This window comes from Lycium barbarum, chromosome 11, assembly GCF_019175385.1.
Source record: "Lycium barbarum isolate Lr01 chromosome 11, ASM1917538v2, whole genome shotgun sequence".
Lineage (NCBI taxonomy): Eukaryota > Viridiplantae > Streptophyta > Magnoliopsida > Solanales > Solanaceae > Lycium > Lycium barbarum.
In genome coordinates, this window is record NC_083347.1 from 121,838,366 (window position 1) to 121,856,927 (window position 18,562).

At 38.1% G+C, this 18,562-nt stretch overlaps 1 protein-coding gene and 1 pseudogene across 1 annotated transcript; both read left to right on the forward strand.

Annotated features, from left to right (window-relative positions):
- Positions 1-621: 621 nt before the first annotated feature.
- Positions 622-4,864, forward strand: LOC132620247 (uncharacterized). Its single transcript, XM_060334926.1, has 3 exons — positions 622-757; positions 3,573-4,525; positions 4,856-4,864. The coding sequence occupies exons 1-3, from the start codon at positions 622-624 to the stop codon at positions 4,862-4,864; spliced, it is 1,098 nt and encodes a 365-aa protein (XP_060190909.1).
- A 4,649-nt stretch (positions 4,865-9,513) lies between these two features.
- LOC132618874 (UDP-glycosyltransferase 91C1-like) lies at positions 9,514-14,039 on the forward strand (annotated as a pseudogene).
- The last annotated feature ends 4,523 nt before the right edge of the window (positions 14,040-18,562 follow it).

Below are 18,562 nucleotides of genomic sequence, written 5' to 3' on the forward strand. Positions count from 1 at the left end.
ATAGTGAAGTATTTGTCCTCTCATGTGAAGGTAAAGACCATTTAACAAAAATAGCCACATGGTCTTCTTTTTTTCAGCATATTCAAATGAATTATGCGACTGTCAAGTGACTATATAATGGTGGTGAACAAATGAGAAGCTACTCAAGGAAATTTCAAGAATTGAAGATTAATGTAGCACAAGAATGGCAGGCTATTCTCCTTTAGCAAGAATGCTATGCTTTAGCATAACTTTGTTTCTTGCCGAGGGAGAATTGCCCTGCGTTTCTTCAGTTCCAGATTGCTGAACAATCAACAAAAATGTAATAAAATGCTTATAATACTTTTCGCAATGAAGGTGTTGAAGACATAATTAAGAAATAAAAAAGATGATCACATACTTCAACGCGGTATCTGAGTAAACAGAGGTTTTGGATTCAAGTCTCCCAGGCAACAGAGGTTTTGGATTCGAGTCTCCCAGGCTCCCATTATTTATCAAAAAGAATTTTCATGGACTTGGCTTAAAGAATCGGGCCCACGCGTGAGGGGCATGTTAAGACATTATTAAGTAAATAAAGAGAAGTGAAATTTCTATAACATCTTCAACTTTTAGATTAGATAGTCACACACTTTAGCGACATAAATGGATTTCCTTCCCTTGGATAAGAGAATGGGTTCAGTGGGATTCTTGACAGGGCAGCCTTTGCGTTACTACGGCTCTTGGTCTCTTTCCTCTCGTACTATGCCTGTTGAAAGTTCCTTGCCTTTTCCCTCTCCCTGTAGGTCGAGTCTCCTTTTCAGTTGCCTTCTCACTTCGTTCGAGCTGAATTACATCCACCCTCTCACGGGAATCTTCTTCTTTACAATACGTACGAGACTACCAAATTAGAAAGGAGTTGTACTTAACTAACAAAGAAATCTGGCTTTGACTATCTTGGCTCTTTGGCATCGGACGTGGCAGGATGGCAGCAAAGGGGTTGGCATGATAACCTAGTCATGGATCCTATGTGCGGACGAAATCAACATGCGGGACAATGAATGGGACTAGAACAAAGAGTTGGTACTTAGGGTGGGCGTTGGGGCCGTCAGATTGAATATGAAAATTTGGGATTTACGATTTTCGGATGGAAGAAATTACAATCCAAATAAGTTCGGATGGGGTTGGAATTTTTAAGTTCGATTTCGGGTTAATCGGTTTGGATATTTTGCATTTTCGGTTTTGACTTTTAAGCCTCCAAGGCAGGCTTAGCTTATTAGATTCGAAACTCATGTGCCGCAGTTACCAATTTACAGGTCTTAGCATAATGTGAAACCAAATATGTTGATTCAGCAAGAGTTGTTACCACTAAATCAAGAGGTATCAATTCGCATAGTATTCTACATTACTCCATTTATTTCATTAGAAGCTGTCTTATTCTTAAAGTAGTGAAGTAAACTCCATCTTTGCAAGCTTTATTGTTTAATTTGGTAGAAAATTTTATATTGGACGCAATATATTAATGGGTAGGGCTGTAGCGTACTAATACTAATCTATTGTCTTTGGAATAATTAGTATTGGACTCGGTAGGGCTAAATATAAGGTATAAAATTGTTTGAACTAAACCCAATATCCAATCCGAAATTCAAAAATTATAAAAATAAAATCCTAAGTCCAATCCATAATCCAAAAATCTAAACCAAATATACAAAATATTCGGATTTCGATTTGGATTTCAAGTTGACCCAAACTATGCCCACCCCCTAGTTGGTACAACAAGCTTGCAAAAGTCAAAGGTTGTCAGATGTGTTATATTTCCTCTGTTTCAATTTATGTGAACATGCTACTATTTGGGGAGTCTACGAGGTGGTTCTTTGGCCATGTTTTTCATACATTTTTTCTAAATTATTTGAATTATAAATTATCATGACTTAAACTACTTTTTACGTAGTTTCTAAATATATAAATTTTATTTTTACAAACTTGAAAAATCTATGTTAAAATTTATGGTCAAAGTTATAAAGTTTGACCCTCGTACTCCGAAAAAGTTCACATAAATTGAAATGGAGGCAGTATAGGTGTAGCTTTGTACTTAGTCAGAGAGGTGGGAAAATCGTGAGGCATTCTACAAGTGCTAAAAAGAAATGTGAGGGTTTCAAAAGAGTATTCAAGAGTCTAATTAGGCTTGAGAAGTATTATTGTGGCATTGATTGGCTTGTGATATTGTCGAGTGGAAGTGGGATTTGGATGAACTGTGGCCATAGCAAGTGAGGGTGTGCTTTGTATGTTTTGTATTAATGTAAAGGTGGGGATTTTCCCCTTGTGTTCTTTATTTTCGTTGCAATATTAATCTAACTACCGAAAAATAATTTAACGGTTATCTAGGCTGATGAGTCAAGTAAAATGATTGATGATGGACTGACCAGCGCTGACGTGGTAAAAGGATGTGCAATGGAAACGAGTGCAATCTTTGTGTAATCTATTTCGCTGGATGTCAAGGCTAGATGACTAGATCTTTCTCTAACCAAGAAGAACAATTTTAAGACCTTTTCCCTATATAATATAGGTCCATTAGTGACTAATTAGGGCAAATATTCAGTCAACATTGTGGCGAAGACATGAATGAATCAAACTTTTAACAAAAGATAAAGCTCGGCCTTTACACAAAATACGAAGACGAATCTGGACCTTTTCTCTTGTTTGGTAATGAAAAAAGAGTTCCTTTTCTTGTCCCCTTCCTCTATTTTTACAAGTTTCCAAGTTTTTCATATATAACTAGTAAAAAAAGAGGTAGAATATCATTGGAATATCTTGACCTTCCAATTAGAAGTAAGTGTATTTTAGAGTTTATGATCAGAATATGTCACTATTAACAAATCATTGTGACACTTCTGATAAAGCAACAAAAAACCTATGTCCAATCTTTATTTTTGTGCAGCATAATATCTCAAAAGGGTAAAAGGCAGAGATCTCTAAAGCTTTTGACCAAGATTCCATGAAAAAAGAAATTAAAGTCATGAGATTATATAGCTGTTATATAGTCTTAATGGCATTTATTGGTATATGTTTTCTTGTTATCTTAGGATGTCCGACATTAGGAGCCAAATTTTCTATGGAAAGGCGTTCTCCTTTTGAGAATGAAAGTGACGCCAACCTATGTTGTTTCGAACTCTTCAAAAAAATACCGATGGTTATGTATCAGATTATCTAAAAGTAGTGTATTTTTGTATAGTCCGTGTATTGCGGTATAATATCTTTGTATTATTTGATATTATTTGTTAGCATATTTGTAGGGAGATACTTACCATATATTAGTTAGTTTCCTTGTTTCACTAGGATCTGGAGAGATCCTAGGGTTCAAGATTGTATCCTATATATATTCTCTCATGGTGAATGAAGGGAACAAGTCAAGATTGTGTAGTTTCTACATGGTATCAGGCCACACGTTTTTTTTTTCTTCTCTTCATCGTAAATTACCATGGCTGGTGACGCCGTACCTCCTCCACCACCACCCAAAATTGAGTCTAATTCTCCCTATTTTCTCGGTCCTCAAGACCGACCCGGGGACTATAACACGCCTACTCGTTTCAAGGACGACAATTTTAATGAATGGGCAGCCGACATACAAACGGCGTTGGAGGCACGCCGTAAATTTGAGTTCTTGGACGGCACTATCACTCAACCGCAACCTCTTGGTACAAAGTCCGATTGGACTGCAATTAACGCCATGTTAATATCTTGGATCACAAATACCATTGATGCTGATGTTAAATCTTCCTTGTCAAAATTTAAGGAGGTCAAACCCTTTTGGGATCACCTTAAAAGGAGGTTTGCGCAGACTAATGGACCACGAGTTCAACAGCTTCGGTCTTCCCTAGCTAAATGTGAACATACCAAAACCATGTCAGTGTCCGTATATTACAGAAAATTACATGCTCTATGGCAAGAATTGGATCATCATGAGCCCCTGATTTCTTGTACTTGTTGCTCCGGTTGTACGGCAGGTCGTTTACATGAGGTTCGTCGTGAGCAATCTAAACTTCATGATTTTCTGATGGGTTTGTATTCCGAGTATTACTCTTCGTTGCGGACTAATATATTGTCTCAAGATCCGTTACCAAGTCTTGATAGGGTTTATCAGCTTGTGATTCAAGAGGAGCGTGTTCGTACGGCCAAACACGAATCCGAGACACAGCCGACCGAGGCTCTTGGATTTTCGGTTCGTGCTACTGCAGGACGGGGTTGTGGTTCTGCAGATCGTCCTGTGTGCTCACTTTGCAAGAAGGTAGGACATGTGACTGAAAAGTGTTGGTCACTTTTGGTGTGCTCTCATTGCAAGAAGCGTGGTCATGATGTTAGTAAGTGTTATGACATCGTGGGTTATCCCGAAGGGTGGACTGAAAAGAATGGCAGGCTGTCTTCCGCTGGTCAAGGTTGTGGCTTGCTGCGTGCAACTGCCACGCCCGACAGCACCTCCACGCCTTCACCCGTGGCAAATTGTGTAACAACCGCATCAAATAACGCTGTTGTGGGTCAGCACTTTACTTCTGATCAATGGAAGGCTATTACGGCATTTTTTGGTAATGCTACAATTCCAGAAAATCGCTTGAATGGTAAGTTTGATGTTTTTTCTTGGATTATTGACACTGGTGCTACTCATCATGTTACCAGTGAGAAATCTTGGTTGTTTGATGTCCATACTGTTGATTGTCCTGTTGGTTTGCCTAATGGTGAAAAGGTGCTTGCTTCTTTGGAAGGCTCTGTTCGACTATCAGATAAAATCACCTTACGTCATGTCCTTTATGTGCCTTATTTACGGTGCAACTTACTCTCCGTCCCTCAACTTACTGATAATTTACATACTATTGTCTCTTTTAATTCTTTTATGTGTGCTATTCAGGACCACTGAAGGAGCTGATTGGAAAGGGAGTTAGGAGGGACGGACTATACTATTTTAGCAAACCGGACGCGGTGGAACATGTGTCTACTGTCGTGGCAACGTTCGCATTGGAATTGTGGCATCGACGATTGGGGCATCCTTCCGAGAGAGTAGTTAAGTTGCTTCCTCATGTCAGTAGTGATAAGAGTAGTTTAGCAAAGGATTGTGAAGTATGTTTACGTGCTAAGCATCCTAGAGACAAATTTCCTTTAAGTGATAATAAAACATCTAGAATATTTGAGAAAATACATTGTGATTTGTGGTGCCCATATCACCATGTTTCGTCGTGCGGAGCTCGTATTTTTTAACAATTGTTGATGATTTTTCCGGAGCTGTTTGGATTTACTTGTTGGTTGATTAAATAGAAGTGTTTCCGATTTTTATGGCTTTTGTTGCTATGGTTGATCGACAATTTAATCAAACAATTAAAGTTGTACAAAGTGATAATGGTACCGAATTTAATTGTTTGATCGATTATTTTACCGCCACTGGTATTTTGTTTCAAACCTCTTGTGTGGGTACTCCACAACAGAATGGGAGAGTAGAGAGGAAGCATAAATATATGTTGAATGTTGCGAGGGCTCTAAAATTTTAGGCCAATTTGCCTATTTTTTTTTTTTCTGGGTGAATGTTTTTTTGCTGCATCTCATCTCATAAATCATACCCCCACACCCAAATTGGAAAATAAAACACCTTTTGAAATTTTATTCAATAAACCTCCTTCTTTTGATGCTATTCGTACTTCTGGGTGTTTGTGCTTTACTCATAATCAAAAAACTCAGGGGGACAAATTTGCTAGTCGGAGCAGAAAGTGTTTGTTTGTGGGATATCCATTTGGTAAGAAGGGGTGGCGGTTGTTTGATCTTGATACGAAGGAATTTTTTGTCTTGTAAAGTTTGTGGAGGATGCGTTTCCTTTTGCTTGTCCAAAAGATGTTAATGTTTCGTCTAGTCTTTTTGATGAGGGTGCTGAAATTGATCGTGATTTTATGGTGTACGGGGATGAATTAGGTGGCGAAGTTGATAGTTCGGAGGCTGCCGAGCAGCAGCCGCAAACCACAGCCCAACCAGCGCCTGCTGGTAGCCAGGCCGAGCTGCAGCCAACGGCCACTGTCTAGCCCGCTGGCAGCGACGCTGAGCGGCTGCCAACAGCCATTGCACAGCCCGCTGGGAACCCAGCGCTCGCTGGGAGCGGGGGGGGGGGGGGGGGGGCAGCAACACCATGCCCCAGTCACAGATGTGGAAGGTGGCTTGGGGCGTGTTTTTCGGGAGAAATTTCCCTCTGTTGTGCTTCGTGATTATGTGACACACTCAGTTTTTGCTAATAGTCCGTCTCCTACAACTCCGGTTAACAATCACTCCTCAGGTACTCCCTATCCTTTAGCACACTATATTAATTGTGACAATTTTTCTGTAAATTATCGTAAGTTTCTTGCAGCTATTATTTCGAGTAAGGATCCTAAGACCTTCAAAGAAGCCATGAAACACGAAGGTTGGAGACGTTCAATGAAAGAAGAGATGCGTGCATTGGAAGACAATGGTACATGGACTTTGGAACATCTTCCTCCGGGTAAGAAAGCACTTGGTAATCAATGGGTGTACAAGATCAAGTTTTTGTCAAATGGAGATGTGGAACGGCTCAAATCGTGCTTGGTTGTGTTGGAAAATCATTAACAAGCGGGGATTGACTATAATGAAACTTTTGCTCCGGTCACCAAGATGACTACTGTTCGAGCCTTCCTACGTTGGTGTGTCGTTTGCGCAAATCGTTATATGGGTTGAAACAGGCCCCTAGATGTTGGTTTGCAAAATTGGTGACTGCTTTGAAAGGGTACGGTTTCCTTCAATCTTATTCGGATTATTCTCTTTTTACATTTACTAGAGGGAATATTCAGATTAATATCTTGGTTTATGATGATGATCTTATTATTTTTGGGAATTATTCCGCTGCACTTGCAACTTTCAAAGCCTATTTGAGTGACTGTTTCAAAATGAAAGACCTTGGGTCTCTCAAATATTTTTTGGATATTGAAGTAGCTTGTAGTTCATCAGGGTTGTTTTTGTGTCAACGCAAGTATACTCTTGATATTGTCTCTGAAGCAGGATTGTTAGGTGTAAAGCCAAGTGGGTTCCCTATTGAGCAAAATCATAAACTTGGCCTTGCAAATGGAGATTTGTTGTCGGATCCGGAGGTTTACCGTAGATTAGTCGTGCGTTTGATTTATTTGGGGGTCACTCGACTGGACTTGGCATATTCTGTTCATATTTTATCTCAAATCATGCAAGAACCCCGGATTGAGCATTGGGAAGCAACCTTACGAGTGGTCTGTTATTTGAAAGCCACACTAGGACAGGGTATTTTGTTACGTGCCGACAGTGAGTTGACTTTGCAGGGATGGTGTGATTCTGATTGGGCGGCTTGTCCGCTTACTCGTCGTTCGTTGACAGGTTGGCTAGTATTTCTAGGTCAATCTCCCATCTCTTGGAAGATAAAGAAGCAGCACACAGTTTCTAGATCTTCTGCAGAAGCTGAATATAGGTCCATGGCTGCGGTCACTTGTGAGTTGAAGTTGCTGAGAGGTCTGTTGTTGAGTTTAGGTATACAATATCCCAATGCGATCAAATTGTTTTGTGATAGTCAGTCCGCTTTGCACATTGCAAAAAATCCGGTTTTTCATAAACGAACAAAGCACATTAAGGTAGACTGTCACTTTGTTAGTGATGCAATTAATGAAGGTTTGATTTCTCCGTCACACGTTCCAACATCTTCACAAATGGCAGACATTTTTACCAAAGCTCTCGGCAAAACTCAGTTTGACTTCTTGCTTTCCAAGTTGGGCATTTTTGATTCCCATGCTCCAACTTGAGGGGGGGAGGGGGGGTATTGCGGTATAATATCATTGTATTATTTGATATTATTTGGTAGCATATTTGTAGGGAGATACTTACCATATATTAGTTAGTGTCCTTGTTTCACTAGGATCTTAGTTTCCTTGCTTCACTAAGATCTGGAGAGATCCTAGGGTTCAAGATTGTATCCTATATATATTCTCTCTTGGTGAATGAAGGGAACAAGTCAAGATTGTGTAGTTTCTACATCGTGCAATATAAACACCTATATACAATTCCAAATTGAGCAATTTTGTTCTGTCATCAAACCTTTGATCTAATATTAATTGTGTCGTTATTTTTGCCGTTGATCCCCTAATGGGACGCCAATCTGAGGGTAATTTTAATCGTAGTAAAAGGTTGAGGGGTAAATTTGTAATATCATTTTTCTCAAAAAATTTGGACATGTGGAGTCCATCCATTTAACGCATTGGATCTCCATTAAAGGCAACAGTAAAGGCGAAACAATTTGATATATAACGGCAAGGTTATGAACCGAACAAAAGTGTAACGAAGCAAACTTGAAAAATTTATCTAGTACGAGGGGCAAATTGGACATTTCCCCTCAACGTCATCGCCTCGCTGCAAGGGGGTTCATAAGAATCTCCTTATACAGAGAATTACATTGTAAGGCTATAACTATTTTCTCTCTATATATATAGTAGATGTTAAATCTCATTAGTTTCTTTGTATATTTACATTTTTATACACTAAAATACAAGACGATAACAAAGTCATGATGGAGTTGTATGTTCTATTGGCCACCATGGGTATGTTAAGGTTCTTTTAATATAGACAATAGCCATATGACATTCTTTTCTTCAGCATATATCCAAGTGAATTATGCGAATGAAGTGACTATATAAATGATGGTGAACAAATATGAAGTATGTCAAGGAAATTTCAAGAATTGGAGTACAAGAATATGAATAATCAAATAAAAATATACTCTCTCTAACAATTATATAGATTTAAAAAGACAGATATATAGAAAGATGGATTACTTGGCATTATCATTTAAGTCACCTAATTAATTCATAGTTTTTTTTTTTTAAAAAAAAAAAAAGATAAATGACTTTCCCAGACATAGAGAGTGCCATGTCATCTCTCTTTAAGTCCAAAAATATACAAATGTAGATAGAATTACCTGTCATTATCATTTAACTAATCACCCAAATCATAATTTAAAAAAGAAAAAGACAAATGACTTTCCTAGTCATAGAAAATGCCACATCATCTCTCCGTAATAATATAGATGTATAAATAGATTACCTAAAACTATTATTTAAGTCACCTAATTAATCATAATAAAAAAATATATACATATATAAATGACATTTCTAGTCGTAGAGAGTGCCACATCACCTCTCTTATCTCCAATTAGATAGATAGATATAGATATGTTATTTGCCATTATCATTTAAGTCACCTAAATCAAAATATAAAAAGGAAAAGATAAATGACTTTCCTAGTAGAATGATATAGATATATAGATAAATAGATTACCTGCCATTTTCATTTAAGTAACCTAAATAAATCATAATTCAGTGACTTTCCTAGTAGAATTGTTTAGATATATAGATAAATAGATTACCTGTCATTTTAATTTAAGTAATCTGATCTAATTAAATCATAATTCAATATATGTAGAGGGACGTCAATTTTTTTCTCACTATGCACTTGAAACAAGATAGAGCAAAAGGTTTCATTCAAACAAACAAAACAATGAACATGAGAAACGATGGTGTTGTTCATGTTGTAATGTTGCCATGGTTAGCATTTGGTCACATGCAGCCCTTTTTTCAACTTTCTATAGCTCTAGCCAAAGAAGGAGTTCACGTTTCTTTCCTTTCCACCCCCAAAAATATTAAGAGACTCCCTAAAGTTCCCATTAATTTAGCATCATTAGTAAATTTAGTTGAATTTCCATTGCCAGAAGTTGATGATTTGCCTGATGATGCTGAGGCATCTGTTGACATTCCTTATGAGAAAATAGGCTATTTAAAAGTAGCTTATGATCTCCTTCAAGAGCCAATCAAGCGATTCATCGCGCGTGAAAGGCCAGATTGGATCATCGTCCATTTTAACGCCAATTGGATAGTTGAGATCGTTCGAGATCTTGATATCCCCTCATTAGCTTCAGCGTCTTCAATGCTGCTTTAAGGGTCTTCTTCGGGTCCCAAAAGCCTCGACCCCAGCCCCGCCCGGCCCTACAAAGATCAAAGCCATCACTTAAACTTTTGACAACACTACCACCATGGGTGGATTTCCCTTCTATGGTCGCTTTCCGAAAATTCGAAGCTATGAAAATGATAACTGTCCTACAAATTGGAGAGAGTGCTACACGCGAAACTTTTGTGGGACATGATCCAATAGACGACGCATATAGAATTGTGGCTATACGTACTTGCACTGAAGTGGAAGGAGCTTACTTAGAGACGCATAAAAGAATCTATGGGAAGCCAGTTATTCCGATCGGATTGCTTCCACCCGAAGAAATATTACCCCTGGATGAAAGAACTCTTGCCGGTCAGCCAGATTGGCAGAACATTTCCAAATGGCTCGACCGACAAAAGCCAAGATCCGTTGTGTTTGTGATGGGAGTGAATGTAAATTTAGTAAGGATCAACTATATGAAATAGCAAACGGAGTCCAACTCTCAGAACTACCATTTATGTGGATAATTCAGAAGCCCAAATGGTCTTCTAACGATGCTGAGGCTTTGCCATCGGGCTTTGGCAAAGCGACTGAGGGGAGAGGGTTGGTCCACATTGGTTGGGCCCCACAGAAGGAAATTCTTGCACATTCATCAATTGGAGGGTCTCTCTTTTTCACGGATGGGGTTCGGCCATTGAAACTTTACAACATGGTCATGTTCTTGTGGTGTTGCCTTTCGTTTATGATCAGGGATTGAATGCAAGGTTACTAGTAGAGAAAGGCGTGGCGATTGAAGTGAAGAGGAACGAAGAAGATGGATCGCTTAGTGGAAATGACATAGCAATGTTATTAAGAGAAGCTATGGTTTCAGAGGAAGGGGAAGAGCTAAGAGCTCGAGAAAAAAAGGCTGCTGCTATTTTTGGTGACCGCAAGCTTCAAGACTCCTATGTTAGAAATTTTGTCGAGTATTTGAAAAGTAATGGTGAGATGAAGGCTTAGTCATCAACTAGCAAATTACAAATAAATGTCTATGCGCCCAATGCATTTCAATATGATGATATAATCTTACTTGCTCTTGCTTTTCAAGTATTATATTGAAATGAATCTATAATTTGGTTTAATAAGATATTACTCTTTCTATTTCAGTTTATGTGACATTATTTCTTATTAATCCGTTCTAAAAGAATGATACGTTTTGTATTATATTGAAATGAATCTATAATTTGGTTTATATGCTTTCTTGTTTTCTTAGGATGCCCAATATTAGGAGCCAAGTTTTCTATAGAAAGGCATTCTCGTTTTGACAATGAAAGTGACAGCTATATACAATTCCAAATTGAGCAATTTTGTGCGGTCGTTAAACTTCTGGTCTAATATTACTTGTGTCTGAAATAAAATTTTATTTCTTCCCTTGACCCCTAAAGGGACGCCAATCTGGGGTAAATTGTAGCCAAAAGTTGAAGAGTAAATTTGTACTATCTTTTCTCAAAAACATTGGACGTGTGGAGTCCCCCCATTTTACGATGGAGCTCCATTAAAGGCAATAGCAAATACGAGACATTTTGATATATAACGGCAAGGTTATGAATCGACCAAAGTATAATGAAGCAAAATCAAACAATTTTATACAGTACAAGGAGAAAATTTGGGCATTTCCCTTAAAAGCTATCGCCTCGCCGCAAGGGGGTTCATCCATAATCTTCTTACAGAGAGTTACATTGTGAAGCTGAAATTATTTTCTCTATATATATAATAGATGTTAAATCTTTTTTATCTTTTTGTATATTTACTTCCTTATAATTTAAAAAATGAGAAGATAGCGAAGTCATGATGGAGTTATATGTTCTATTGGCCTCTCATGTATGGGAAAGTAAAGATCCTTTAATAGCCACATGGCATTCTTTTCTTTAGCATATCCAAATGAATTATGCGAATTTCAAGTGACTATATATATGGTGGTGCACAAATATGAAGTGTCACAAGGAAATTTTAAGAATTGGAGCACAAGAATAGCAGGCTATTCTCCTTTGGCAAGAAAGTAATGCTTATGTATAAATTTTTTTTCTTGCCAAGGGAGAATTGCCTTGCATTTCTTTAATTCTAGATTGTTGAACAAATCAACAAAAATCACCTTTAGCAAGAATTGGAGCACAAGAATAACAGGCTATTCTCCTTTAGCAAGAAACCTATGCGTTATGCATAATATTTTTCTTGCCAAGGGAGAATTGCCCTGCATTTCTTTAGTTCCAGATTGCTGAACTAATTAACACAATTTAATTAATCGTTTCTATTCTTTCTCGGATATGGAACCATATTTGTCCTTACAAAATCTTTTTTAAAATAGGATAATGGGCCCGCCATCTTTTTTAAAATAGGATAGTGAGCCCGCCCCTCCAGCCTTCTCCACTTTACTAGAATATTATCTAGAGCAGGGTTTGAACTCGTGACGTGCGCCTAACCGATACATCACGTGTTGCGCTCTTACCACTAGATCAAAGCTCCGGGAGCTCATACGAAATCAATATCTCATAAAGGGATTACTTTTCTACTCCCTTTTAGAATTTTAAATTTTCTCTCACTTTAGGTGATTTGTGATGATTGAGAATATGGTTAAGTAAATATAAGTATACTCTTTCTAACAACTTAATTAAGCTTTTAGTGAAAAGGGAACAAAATAAATGACTTTTCTTGTCTTAAAAAGTGTCATGTCACTTCTCTTATGTCCAGAATTACATGGATATATAGATAGATTATTTGCCATTGTCATTTAAGTCACCTACTTAAGTAATAAATTTAAAAGAAAAAGATAAATGACTTTTCTAGTCATAGAGAGTGTCACACCACTCTCTTTAGTCCAGAATTGTGTATATATATATATATATGTGCGCGCGCGCGATAGATTATATTACCTGCCATTACCATTTAAGTCACCTAAATCATAATTTAAAAAGGAAAAAGATAAATAACTTTCCCAGTGGAATGATATAGGTATTAGATAAAAAGATTACCTACCATATTGTCATTTAAGTAACCTAATTAAATCACAATTCAATATATATAGAGAGGGACGTCTTTCCCTCACTATGCACTTGAAAAAACATAGAGCAAAAAGTGCATTCAAACAAACAAAACAATGAACATGAGAAAAGATGGCGTTGTTCATGTTGCAATGTTGCCATGGTTAGCATTTGGTCACATGCAGCCATTTTTCCAGCTTTCTATAGCTTTAGCCAAAGAAGGATTTAATGTCTCTTTCATTTCTACTCCCAAAAACATTAAGAGACTTCCCAAAATTCCCCCCAACTTAGCACCACTAGTAAATTTAGTGGAGTTTCCATTGCCAAAACTTGATGATAGGAGCCTTTTGCCTAATGATGCTGAGTGAATGCAAATTTAGTAAGAATCAACTATATGAAATAGCAAACGGAGTACGACTCTCAGGACTACCGTTTATGTGGATATTACAGAAGCCCGAATGCGCTTCAAATGATGTTGATGCTTTGCCATCGGGCTTTGGCGAAGCAACGGAAGGGAGAGGGTTGGTGCACATTGGTTGGGCCCCACAGAAGGAAATTCTGGCACATTCATCAATTGGAGGATCTCTTTTTCATGCAGGATGGGGTTCGACTATTGAAACTTTACAACATGAGCATGTTCTTGTGGTGTTGCCTTTCATTTTCGATCAGGGATTGAATGCAAGATTACTAGTAGAGAAAGGCTTGGCGATCGAAGTGAAGAGGAACGAAGAAAATGGATCGTTTAGTGGAAATGACATAGCAATGTCATTAAGAGAAGCGATGGTTTCAGAGGAAGGGGAAGAGCTAAGAGCTCGAGCAAAAAGGGCTGCTGCTATTTTTGGTGACCGAAAGCTTCACGACTCCTACATTAGAAATTTTGTGGAGTATTTGAAAAGTAATGGTGAGATGAAGGTTTAGTCATCACCTAGAAAATCACAAACCGTAGTATACCAAGTTCTCTCTATCTCTTATTTTCTTTATGCTTGTTAGTCAGTAAAGGTTTACCTCATTAGGATTGGTAAGGTAAAACCTAGCTCCTTTGCTTGTTCTTATCCCTATTGAGGATTATTTTCATTATTAATGGAAGACCGCTTGCCACCTCCTGTTTTTGCTATGATGGAATAAAAGCTCACCCAAGCTCTAATGGGTGATTACATTTAGAAAGAAAAAAACGTGAGTGGTATACTTAATTCCCTTGTATTTATTGTTGAATTGCTTACTTTTCCTCTTATAATTTGGTTTACTAAGATAATTTTCCTCTTATAATTTGGTTTACTAAGATACTCCAATGCTAATTTATGTGACATTCTTTTCTTATTAGACTGTTTCAAAAAGAAAGGTGGGTGGGGGGGGGGGGGGGTAAGCCTGACCTCCAAGATACTATTAATTGTATGGCTCAATCTGTCCAAGAGGAAAAACATAGGCTGTATTGGGATGGATTCCCCTAAACTTATTAACCTCTAGATCAGGGGCGCAGGTAGAGGGGTGCAAGGGTATTCAATTGAATCCCGTTAGTTGAAAAATTAGATTGTGTAATAAGATAGAAATGATTTTATTTACATATATATGGGTTGTCGAATCTCCTTGTCAAAAAAAAAAAAAACCTTTATGTTTTAATATTATTTGAATTCCAGGCTCGCCATTGCTCTAGATTATACAAAAGAATAGTTAGCTGACATAAAAATTTGTCTTATCATATCTAAACTTTATACTAGCTACGCATTTGAGCTTTGTCAAGTTAAAAGGCTTCTTTAGTGTAACCATCGGTAGTACATAATTTAATATACCATATAAGGCAGCCAATATTGCTTCTACTTCATTGTTACTGTGGCATTTGGCCTCGGGACATAAGAGCAAGCCAAGGTAGGTCATTGTAGAAATTATTCGTTTGACCATCTAATTTGAAGCAAACTGAATTCTGTAGTATTTTGATAAGAATATATCTCATCATAATAAATCATTCTGACACTTATGCAGAGGTGTAACTAGCTTATAATTTACGGATTTATGTGTGTTAAATATGGTCCACGCCCAGATTCGGACTTCCATGAACCGGGGGCATTTCATCAACCCCCTCCCACCCCCACCCTCCCGATGCGGTCTAGGGCCCACATCGGATGTTTCTGACTCTGATACCATGTTAAATACTTAAATATTGACCGAGCCTAACTCACCTCAAAAGCTAGCTCAAAGGGATGAGGATTGCCTAAGCAATATAAGGAGTCCAAGGTTCTTATCCCAATCCGATGTGGAATTCCATTCCCGTCATCAATGTGAAACCAATAGTTTTCTTCCTTAAACCTTGTATCTGTATTAAGAAATTCACCAAATATCTATGCATATTTTACTATGAGCTCAATTATTATTATAGTATCTATTTTATTTGAGTTCACTATAGAGACTCATAAATTTTAAATTCTGAATCCGTCTCTCCAGTTAATCATTTCTTTTGAACGTATGGCTGCATAATATACCCCAAAGGGAAAAAGAGGGAGATCTCTAAATATTTTGACCATGATTCCAAGAAAAACGAAAGTCGCGGGAATCTCTATTCGTTGAATAGTATTAATGGCATTTATTGGCATATGCTTACTTGTTATCATACGATGTCCGATTTAGGAGCCAATATTGGCATACAACGTAAAAATTTCAAATTGAGCAATTTTGTCCTCCATTAATTTTTGGTCGAACATTGCTCACAATTCATGCCGTTAGGAAAAATCTTATTTCTGCCCTTAACCCCTAAAGGAAAGCTAATCTGAAGGTAATTTTAAACCATAGTTAGAGGTTGAGGGTTAAATTTGTATAAAATTTTCTCTAAAAATTTAGACTCGTGGAATCCACCCATTTTATGTTGGATCCCTGTAAAAGGCAATGACAAGTACAAGATAATTTGATAATGGCAAAGTTATGAATCGACCAAAAGTGTAATGGAGCAAAAGCTAACAATTTTATATGGTGCAAGGGGCAAATTTGGACCTTCACTAAAAGCTAGACCGGGGTAGATCTAGGTGCTACAAGGGGTTCATCCGACCTCTCTTCTTCGAAAAGCTACAGTACAAAGTGAAAATTATTTATTTGGTATATACATACAGTAAACGTTGAATCCCCTTGACTTCTTTATATGCTTACATCTTTATAAATCAAGAAAACGAGACGATATACGATAATATATTTTCTACAGACTAGTGAAGGAATTGGGACCAATTGGCCTCTCATGCATGGGAATATTGCGACCCTTTAATAAAGAGAATATTCAAATGAATTATACCAATATCAAGTGACTATAAATAATGGTGGTGACCAAAATGTGAAGTATGTCAAGGAAATTTCAAGAATTGAAGATTGATTGGAGCAAAAGAATTGCATGTTATTCTCCTTTAGCAAGAACAACTATGGAAAAAAACTCCCTCCCTCTTTGGCGATCGGCGCACGTTAGTCAAACGTACGCCGCTGGTGGCTGCCATGGCAAGAGGACGAGGAAAAGGCCCAGGTCGGCCCCGGAAAGAACCTATCATCACGTTTGGGAGCTCGGTGGGAGCTCAAGTGCAAGTGGACATTGTGAAGAAGGGTAAACAAACTGCTCAGATGGAGAACAATGATGTGCAAACAGTAGATCTGGCAACCTCCTCGTCGGGACAGAGTGGGATCTCGAAGAGACTAAACCTCACTCCCTCACCAAATTATACTACTAAGCTACCTAGTCATTCACCTGGGTGTACAAACCCTAACCTTGCTAATATGGTGAATAACCCTGATCTGACTGAAACAAAAATGCAACAAGAAGAGATAATATAGGAGGGTCACGATGATACTCTGAAGCCAGTAGCTACTTGGAATACTCTATTTGCAAAAAATCGAGCAGCAGCTAATTGTATGTCACTTAGTTATATCCCGCCTCAATTAATTGATGGATAACTGGTGGCTCAACTGGATAAAGTGGAAGTAGATAAAGAAACAGAGAAGTGGAAAAATGCCCTTATTGCATATTTTATTGGGGAAATACCGGGCTATAATGCAATGAGGAGAAACATCACCCAGCATTGGAATGGAGTAGGGGAACCAGAGTTATTCTATCATGAGGATGGGTACTATATCATCAAATTTCACACTGAAGATGATAGGAATGAGGTACTCTACTCTGGACCCTATACCATTAACAATCGCCCTATAATCCTTAAACCTTGGTCCATGGATTTCGACTTCAATGCTGAATTCCCTACACAAATCCCTTTATGGGTGAAGTTCCCTCAATTACCTATGTCATACTGGGGCAAGGACTCGCTTAGCAGAGTAGCTAGCGTGATTGGAGTTCCTTTTTATGCGGACGAGTGCACAACGAAATAGACCCGTATCACCTATGCTCGAATGTTGATTGAAGTGAATATTACTCAAACTCTCTCGGATGAGGTTAGAGTCCTGGGACCAGCAGGTGAGAAGTATAAACAAGCAGTGACATACGACTGGAGGCCAAGTTTTTGTGCATTTTGACAAGTGGTTGGTCACCAATGCCCTCCTAAGGAGAAACAACAACCTAAAGTGTCTAAAGTGCAGCCTAAACCAAGGCAGGTCCCAAGAAAGATCGGGCAGGAGTGGAAGAGTAAAGATATAGTTCAAATGGCACCTAGTAATTGGAACAGCTCCAATATCAGTTCAGGTGACCAGAAAATTGCTAATCAAAAGCAAGCTAATGCAAGCAAGCAGCAAACTAGTGTGGGAACTCAGCAGCCTACTGTCCAGCAGCAAAAAGAGTGTACTCACCAGCAAAAAAAGTGTACTGTCCAGGAGAAGACTCAAGCCCAACCTACTGGGATTAATGACAAAAGGGATTAGCCAGGTGCTACACTTGACTTGACAAATTTTCCTGAACTAGGAACAGCTGCTGCCAAGAAAAAAAATAGTGGAATACAATGCGATTCAAGTGGGAATTCCCAGCCCCCTCCAAGCAAAGGGGATACCTCTAAATCCAATTAATGTCTTGGCTTGTATGGAATATTAGAGGTTTGAATAAAAGGCACAAGAAAAAAGAGCTTAAGATTTATCTTAGGTCCAAACAAATAAAGCTTGTAGGCCTCGTAGAAACTAGATTAAAAGAGCACAAAGCAACAAAAGTGTTAGAAATGTGTTTCCGGGGTGGAGCTTCTTAAACAACTACTCTGAAGCACCTAATGGCAGAACTTGGATTATCTGGTATCCTAATGTCTATAAGGTGTCGTTTATTTACTCTTCCTCGCAACTAATCCATTGCCATATTGCAGATTATAAAGGGGAACTGAACTGCCTAATCACTATCATATATGGGTTCAACTCTCTCGATGGAAGAAAACAACTTTGGGAGAAATTACAAGATATTGGGCAAAGTATAAACCAACCTTGGATCCTAGAAGGGGATTTCAATGTTGTTCTTCATCCATCTGATAGATTGTTTGGTGCACCAGTTACTGCTACTAAACTGAAGGATTTTAATGATTGTGTTCAACAATTGAACATTACCGAATTGTCATGGAGAGGGGAATACGTCACTTGGTCAAACAAACTGTTGGGTACTGACTGAATATGTAGCAGAATTGATAGGCTCTTTGGTAATGTTTATTGGATGATAAAAT

Coding starts and splice junctions, on each gene's coding strand:
- LOC132620247 (XM_060334926.1), top strand. CDS start 622: ATGGATTTCCTTCCCTTGGATAAGAGAATGGGTTCAGTGGGATTCTTG. Junction 758..3,572: donor CTTGCCTTTTCCCTCTCCCT/GTAGGTCGAGTC, acceptor ATGAATGGGCAG/CCGACATACAAACGGCGTTG.